Source organism: Phoxinus phoxinus (assembly GCF_949152265.1).
Source record: "Phoxinus phoxinus genome assembly, chromosome: 1".
Classification (NCBI taxonomy): domain Eukaryota; kingdom Metazoa; phylum Chordata; class Actinopteri; order Cypriniformes; family Leuciscidae; genus Phoxinus; species Phoxinus phoxinus.
The window spans coordinates 48,811,002-48,818,536 of record NC_136876.1 but is presented as its reverse complement, the minus strand read 5'-3'; the positions used below and the strand labels follow the sequence as shown (position 1 = coordinate 48,818,536).

Here is a 7,535-nt window from a genome sequence, read left to right as displayed (position 1 = left end):
TACTGGATGAAATGCAAATTCCCGCAAACAGATCCTCCTTTTCATAGTCACATTTTTAGACGCACAATGTCCTGAATGTGACCCTGCTACTCAGGTTGGTCTCTAAACCTTTTTTTTTGGTGTACCTTCAGTTTAACTCGTTCACATTGTATTAAAAGGGGGATTTCGCTCAGTTCACTCATTTTCTTCAACTCTTGGGACATCTTTTTCTTAGTATTTTAACGGTAAAATAAGCATAATGACACTGTTTGAGTGCAACTCCCCCTTCATGTAATAAACCACCGTTGTGCTGACGTGACACACTTTTATCAATGCAAATTCTCACTCAATTGGGAGAGATGCTATGTATCTATGTATAGGTTTTATTAACAGCTGACTCCTTTGAGAGAACTTTTGTCAAATGAAGACTTTCTAGACTGTTCAAATATTTAATAGAAAATTACTTTTTAATATAATTTTTTATGTAGCGGTCTTATGAAAAAAATAAAATAATAAATAAACCAACCAAGAGAAAAGAAAACAGATATGTGAAGGTATTACTAATTGCTATTTTGTTCTGTAACATATTTTTTTAACAGAAAACTCAATCTACATGGCTAAGCTGAATATTTATTTTGTTATGTAAATCATATTTATAATGCTATTTTCACAGAGAAGTGATTCTTTGTAAATTGTAAATAATTCTGTTTTTTTTTCTTGTGTTGAATGCATGTATGTGTCCCTGAGAGAAAACATTACAGTTATTCCAAAGAAACAATTAATATTGCCTTTTCATTTAACATGTTTGACCCCCAAAAGCCCCGATGTCCATCTCATGGTGTTAGTGAATTATGAACCCATTTTGCTTCCAAAATATGTCAATATATCATATTATTAGTGCAACAGGACTTGGAATGGTGAAATGTGGATATAACAGTAATTGGAGAGAAGGGGTTTGATAACTAATCACCTGTGTATCTATTAGTACATTAAAGGTATACAATAGTACCTGAACTGTACATATTAGCAGTGTTGGGGCTACCACTTTACAAGTAACACAAGTTACTTTAGTTACTTGGAAAAAAAAAAATCTGTTTACGTAACGCATTACTTTTACCACAAAATATTAGAGTAACTAAGTTATTATATATCGTGCATAGGCGTTGTGTGTGAACATGACTGTTATTGTAGATCTAGACTACAATAAAGTGAGCAGGTATTCACTCACATACAGATTCAGTATTCCTTAAAAGGAATACAATAATCAGACATATTCTATTACCTACACTGATAAAAATGATTTTGTGGCTAAATAAATACTACAGAAAAAAACAATGTAATGTACATGGAAAAAGTCAGTTCAGGCAAGAATTTAAAAAAGTAAGTAAATTCTATATTAGTACTCAATTCAAGCATAGCAATTAAAGTGTAAATATCAACGTTGGAAAATTACTCAACTTTTCTGATACTGGTGTTCCCATAATGCACTGGGCCTTGAATAATTAATGAGGTTTATTTTTCACTGTTTTCCAGCTGTATTTACACTGTTTTATCATTGCTTGTGTTGATCGGTTTAGTAACTTGCCATTTTGTGACATTTGAAGTTCTTGTTCTACTTAAAATGACACATTGAAACACAAAAATGATCAATCAAATGTTACTGTCATTGTGTATTATCTACCAAGTATTGAGGTCACTGCATTCATGCGACATATGACTTCTGACATATAGATATATCTATTGCATTAATTATTTAGATGTTTTTGAGTAAAGCATATACTTTAAAAGTGGGGTTTAGAGTTTATTTAGTGAAAGTGAAATATATTGCAGAGGAAACTTCAACTAAATAGATATTACTCAACCTTTTACTAGCCAAGTTAAAATTACTTATTTTCTTTGTTACTCTCACTTAACTTCGTTAAGTAGAGTTGACTTAATTACATATGTGAAATTTAAACGTGAAAGAGAAATGTGAAAGTTACTTTGCAACTACGTGTCAACTCTCATTAGAGTAGACTGCTAGGTTTAGGTGTTAGTAGAATAAGTTGATATGTACTTGCAATGTGTCTTATAGTCAGTACAATGTCTGTTGGGAAGCATCAAAATAAAGTGTTGGCAGACTAATTCTCTAAACTTCTATTAACTATAAATAACTACATGTCAACTAGCAGTCATTAAAGTGTGCTATCGTCGCCAAAAACTGTGAAATGCACACTCGGAATATTATGCATTCCAGCAAAACTTAAATATGTTAATTTACATAAATATATGTTATGTTAATTTACGCAAATATATGTTATGTATTTAATCTCACTTTATTAACCACTGTCTTTGCTGTTGATTTTCAATTATCCAAATCAACTAAACAAATTACTTTAGATAAACATCGCATTTGTTAAATTATTATTATTATTGCAAATGTAAGAGCGTTCAAATTTTTTTCTCTTGCATCCGTTTCTTCTTTGATCCAGAACAGCAGCTGAAAGGTTTATTTAAAGCAGCGCCCTCTACTGTACAGGAGTGAATGTGCATTTCATTCAGCTGATTCATCTCGCAATAAGTTAATGTTTGAGGGAGTAACACAATATTGTAATGCATTACTTTTCAAATTAACTTTCCCCAACACTGCATTTTGATTACTGTGTAGATGAAGCATCTAAATATAGTATCTAATTATGAAAAGCAACTTCTTAATTTAAAAAATAAAACCAAAAAAACAAACCGTAGGCAGTAGTTAATATAAAATTATTTTAAATTCCCAGGATTTATATAAAATAATGCATTGGCTGATATTTTTGTAGGCACTTTTTTAAAATTGTGTTTTTGATCTGATTAGTCCAAATCATGTAAAAAACTGACAAGCAATCTTTCATCAGCTGGTCAATCTTGGACCATTACAATGCACTTTTCCTTTGAGCCAGACAAGTTGTGCCACACACACACACACACACACACACACACACACACACACACACAGAGAGAGAGAGAGAGAGAGAGAGTTTGCAACCATATGAAAGACGACTCCCTGCACTGTTGCTTGACGCAGACATTTGGATTCCCACCCCATTCCACAGTGGAATATAGGGCTCTATTTATAGAGCTGGTGGAGCCCGTGGCCCTGAGCTCGGCAGAACACACTCATTAAAACCGCTTTCCCTAGTACACTTCAACTCGAAGCCCAGTGCCAGTGTGTGTGTGAGAGTGGAAACTAGAGAGAGAGCAAGAGCTCTAAAGGTAATCAGTGGTAAAAGTTGTTTGAAGAAATTGGGAACCAATACGGATACCATCTCATGTGGGATATTTACAGGACCTTGCTCGTCTTCTGTATTATGAAGAGACACTTCAGCTATAGCAGGTGACATTCGACTCGCAGGGAACTTTCTGCATAGATCAACTGAGAAACCCCAAGAGGAGACCTGCGAGAAGAAGGTGACTATGTAAAGACTCCAGCTGTAAGGGAGCCGTTTGAATTTGATTGATTGGAATTTGGAACTTTGATTGATTGGAATTTGGAACTTTGGAAGTAAATAACAGTGATGATTTGAATTTAAAAGACAATTCTCTTGTGCTCAAACTGCTGCTTTGCTATATTTTACTCATCAGTCTTTTAAAAATCTAAAAGTGCTGTCCGTTCACATCCAGAGTTTCAGCTGTAATCCGATCCCACACACTCGGCAGTAATTATAAAGCAGGGCTGGGAAGCAGTAAAGGAGATTTGTCATTAAGGCTGCCTAAATAAAGACTTTGGTTTGTGGATTTTGCCCGTCTAGATCCACCTAAAATCGGCTCATGGACCCCCAAGGAGGTCATTACCTAAACAAGGCAGCGGTGCTGTCGGGACTCGGCGCTGCCCGAATGCTCCAGCTTCTCCTGGGCTGCACCACGATGGCCCTGGTGGCCCACAGCGCGGGATTCAGTGCCACCTACGGCACCTTCTGCATGTTCGTCTGGTGCTTCTGCTTCGCCGTCACACTGGTGGTCTTCACCCTGGACGTGACGAGGCTTCACGGGTGCATGCCTATCTCCTGGGACAACTTCACCGTGGCCTTCGCCATGCTCGCCACTCTCATGTACGTCACGGCGTCCATAGTGTATCCCGTGTACTTCCTCAGGTCGGAGTGCCCATCGGAGGGATGCGAGGTGAGGAACTACCGAATCGCGGTCACCGTTTGCTCAAGCGTCTGTTGCTTCACCTACGGAGCCGAGGTGTTTATCACACGGGCCAAACCGGGGCATGTGGTCGGATATATGGCCACAGTATCCGGCTTGCTTAAAGTGGTCCAAGCCTTCATAGCCTGCATTATCTTCGGCGCCCTGGCCAACGACAGCGAATACAACCGCCACATCCCGACTCAATATTGCGTGGTCGTCTACAGCCTGTGCTTCGCCGTGACCGTAGTGGTCGTGGCGCTCACCGTTTCTGGGAGGACGTCTTCATTACGCTTCCCTTTCGACCGCTTCGTGGTCGTCTACACCTTCCTGGCGGTGCTTTTGTATCTGAGCGCTACCGTGATCTGGCCGGTGTTTAGTTTCGATAAGAAGTACGGATCCCCGGGGAGACCGGGAGACTGTCCGAGAGGAAAGTGCCCTTGGGACAGCAAGTTGGTGATCGCTGTGTTCACTTGTGCCAATCTGGTGCTGTACGTCACCGATCTGGTGTACTCTCAAAGAATACGCTTTGTCTCGCATTCAGCAGCATAAAGCCATCTTTTCTCCAATGCGGTGGATTCATGAATACTGGAAATTAGTTAAATACAGACATGCCAATAAACAACAGCTGTGTGTACTAGTGTAATTTCTCTCTTTTTTTTTTTTTTTGGTTAGAATGAAAATGTTTTGACTTTCTAACTGCTGGGATTGAATTTTTCATTGTGTTAATGAATAGTTACTTTGCTTAGTAGATTCGTTGCATACTAATGTAGAAATGACTTTTGTGCCAATGCCTCTCTGCAATTCATTGTCACTGTAACCCAAAAACAAGGGTGTCCATCCAAATCCACGTCCTGGAGAGTTTAGCTGTAATCAGCTCCAACACACTTGCCTGGATGTTTCTAGTGAGTCTGAAGACCATCATTAGCTGGTTCAGGTGTGTTTAATTAGGGTTGGAGCTAAACTCTCCAGGGCTGCGTTTAAGGCCTTGTCCACACTAATACATTTCTGTCAGGACCACTATCGTCGAATACGATTGACTATTAGCATACATTAGGATTGTTGGTATGGTTCTGTTCTGGGCAGCCTAGCATGGATAAGAGCAGCAATAACCCCCCTTAGGGTAAACAAAACAGAACCAACATGAATGTATTGCAGATATCATTCATTTCCAAGATTTTAAAGTACAACATAATTCGAGAATTTATTCTGATTCAAGGGGGAATCATAATGTCAAATCCTGACTGGGTGAGAGGTGGAGCTGGGGAGGGAGGAGGGTAGCTCCTGAGAAACGCAATATCTGCTAATAATACTGAAGGAGCTTATATATGTATACGGTGATAGGAGTTGTATTCTTATAGGTAGACGTGGATCAGCTGACGCGAGCTTGACTAATGAGACCTGCCAGAACTGACGCTACGCTTGATTTACGTTTGAAAACGCATCTTTTTCTCTCTGTTTTCGCCTTTCGTCCACATTGAGACAGCGTTTTTATTAATGAAAACAGATCTTTTTGAAAAAAACGCTCTCCAAAGTGGATCAATTTGAAATCGACGTTTTCGCGTTGTAGTGTGGATTGTGAAACCGGAGATATGACGCATGTTTAGTCATGTGACGCATATTGTACCAACAATCTTTTGGAAAACGCCTAAAAAACGCTAGTGGACGGAGAGCGTTTTTAAACGAAAACGCTGTTTTGAAATGTATCCGGATTAACGTAGACGTAGCATAAGTCCACTTTCCTTGCTAAATTCCCTCTGTCTTGTTCACATCATTGCTTACGTTGTACGAGCGCCCACTTGCAATGGGTTTAAATGAGACACACTAAGCCCTTGATCACTTGTGGGTATATTAATGAGCACTTGCTGTTGTGACACAATCGTGTGGCATTGTGGTCTCTGGATCAGTCTGAAGTGTATGTATTGAGTAGACTCACTCCCTCGGACAAAATCAAGGGGTCGAGAGTCTGTCCAAATAAACCTCCCTCATCAGGGAAGTTTGCGAGTGTGTCTAAAAGTGGAGTTAAACGCGCCCAGGAGCCGGTTTGGACACCCAAAGATTAAACATCTGTCATTTACTCGCCCTCGTGTCATTCTGAAGCTGCATTACTTTTTTTATTTTCTTCTGAGGAACATAAGAAGATACTTTGAAAAAGGTCGGTAACCAAAATATCTTCTTTTATGTTTCACCGAAGGTCATACAGTTTAGGAACGACGTGGGGGTGAAAAAATTATGACAGAATATTAATTTGTGGCTACAGTATCTCTTTAAGCCTTTTTGTTTTGTTTTTGATGTCTACTAAACACTAAGATTTGTGTGGATTAGTACAGTTGGATATGGCTTACTATAAATAAAATTAATGTGTATTTTCCTCTAATTTACGTATACTGTTAAATGTTATTATAATTATAGGCATTGTTATTATTTGAATACTTGTATGGCAATATGGCAAAAAAAGGGGAATAAATCACTTCTTTATGTATTGTCCACAGAGATTAAATATCATGCAGTTTTTTCATGAATTGCCTTAATTGTCATGGTTCTCATTATCCAGTCCATCTACTCAGGCTTTAATGTAAGTTATGTCTTTTTTATATGTTACTTATTCACAACATATTAAAAAAAATCAAAATATGTTGGTAATTAAACTGGATTCCTTTGTGTCTGTTTTTCTGTACAAATATGTGTGAGTGGGTGCACTGTAAAAAATAAATAAAATTATATATATATCAGTGGTGGGCCGTCAGGGCCAGCAAGGCCTTCTCTGCTGGCCTAAACACTGACTTGCACTTTAATATATCTTTTTTTATGAATGAGTATTAAATTATTCCCAATAGTCCATTCTCTTAATTTCATAGCTTTTCTCTTGGTTGCGCTGCTTCCAGTAGTGTTTATTTATTTTAGCGCTTTTATCCAATCATATTTCAGCCATCATGTGTTGCCAGGGTCAAATATATCTGCCTCGAGGCCTTCAGAATCGATAGTGCGGGCGCCTGTAGCTTAAAATGAATGGCAATGAAACTTTTGCTTTAACCAATCAGATAATCAGTCAGATTTAATCAGCCAATCAGATTTCGAGTTGACTGCACCGCGGCCATCTAGCAGGCATACAATAACGTAAGCATTTTCACGCCCTTTGATTGGATGGTCAGAGCGTTTACTATTATTACTGGTAGTCAGAGCTAGCTAACCGCATCTGTAGCGAACTGTGTAAACTAAAATATATTCCTGTAGATTTAATCGTTTTTCAACCCGTAAATTAATGTTTATTTCCTTCCTCGACCACCAGCAGGTTAAACCTACCGGAAAAAATCCCTTATCCAGCTTACGCAGAGTCACGGATCTATATCGATCTGTCCGGGTAAAAACAGAACTGACTGTAATGTATGCCATGACTGATTTTGAAG

The 7,535-nt window shown here is 38.5% G+C and overlaps 1 protein-coding gene across 3 annotated transcripts; it reads left to right on the top strand.

Annotated features, from left to right (window-relative positions):
* Positions 1–3,014: 3,014 nt before the first annotated feature.
* On the top strand, positions 3,015–6,780 carry myadml2 (myeloid associated differentiation marker like 2). 3 transcript variants are annotated; one of them, XR_013796625.1, is made up of 2 exons: positions 3,015–4,979; positions 5,101–6,773. XR_013796625.1 is itself a non-coding variant. In XM_079604551.1 (2 exons), the coding sequence occupies exon 2, from the start codon at positions 3,769–3,771 to the stop codon at positions 4,678–4,680; it is 912 nt and encodes a 303-aa protein (XP_079460677.1). In that variant the 5' UTR covers positions 3,015–3,408; positions 3,750–3,768; the 3' UTR covers positions 4,681–6,780. The 3 variants fall into 3 exon arrangements, 2 of the variants coding, with proteins under 2 accessions (XP_079460677.1, XP_079460678.1); XM_079604551.1 differs by having other exon boundaries at positions 3,015–3,408; positions 3,750–6,780; XM_079604552.1 differs by having other exon boundaries at positions 3,015–3,431; positions 3,750–6,774.
* Positions 6,781–7,535: the final 755 nt, after the last annotated feature.

Coding starts and splice junctions, on each gene's coding strand:
- myadml2 (XM_079604551.1), top strand. CDS start 3,769: ATGGACCCCCAAGGAGGTCATTACCTAAACAAGGCAGCGGTGCTGTCG.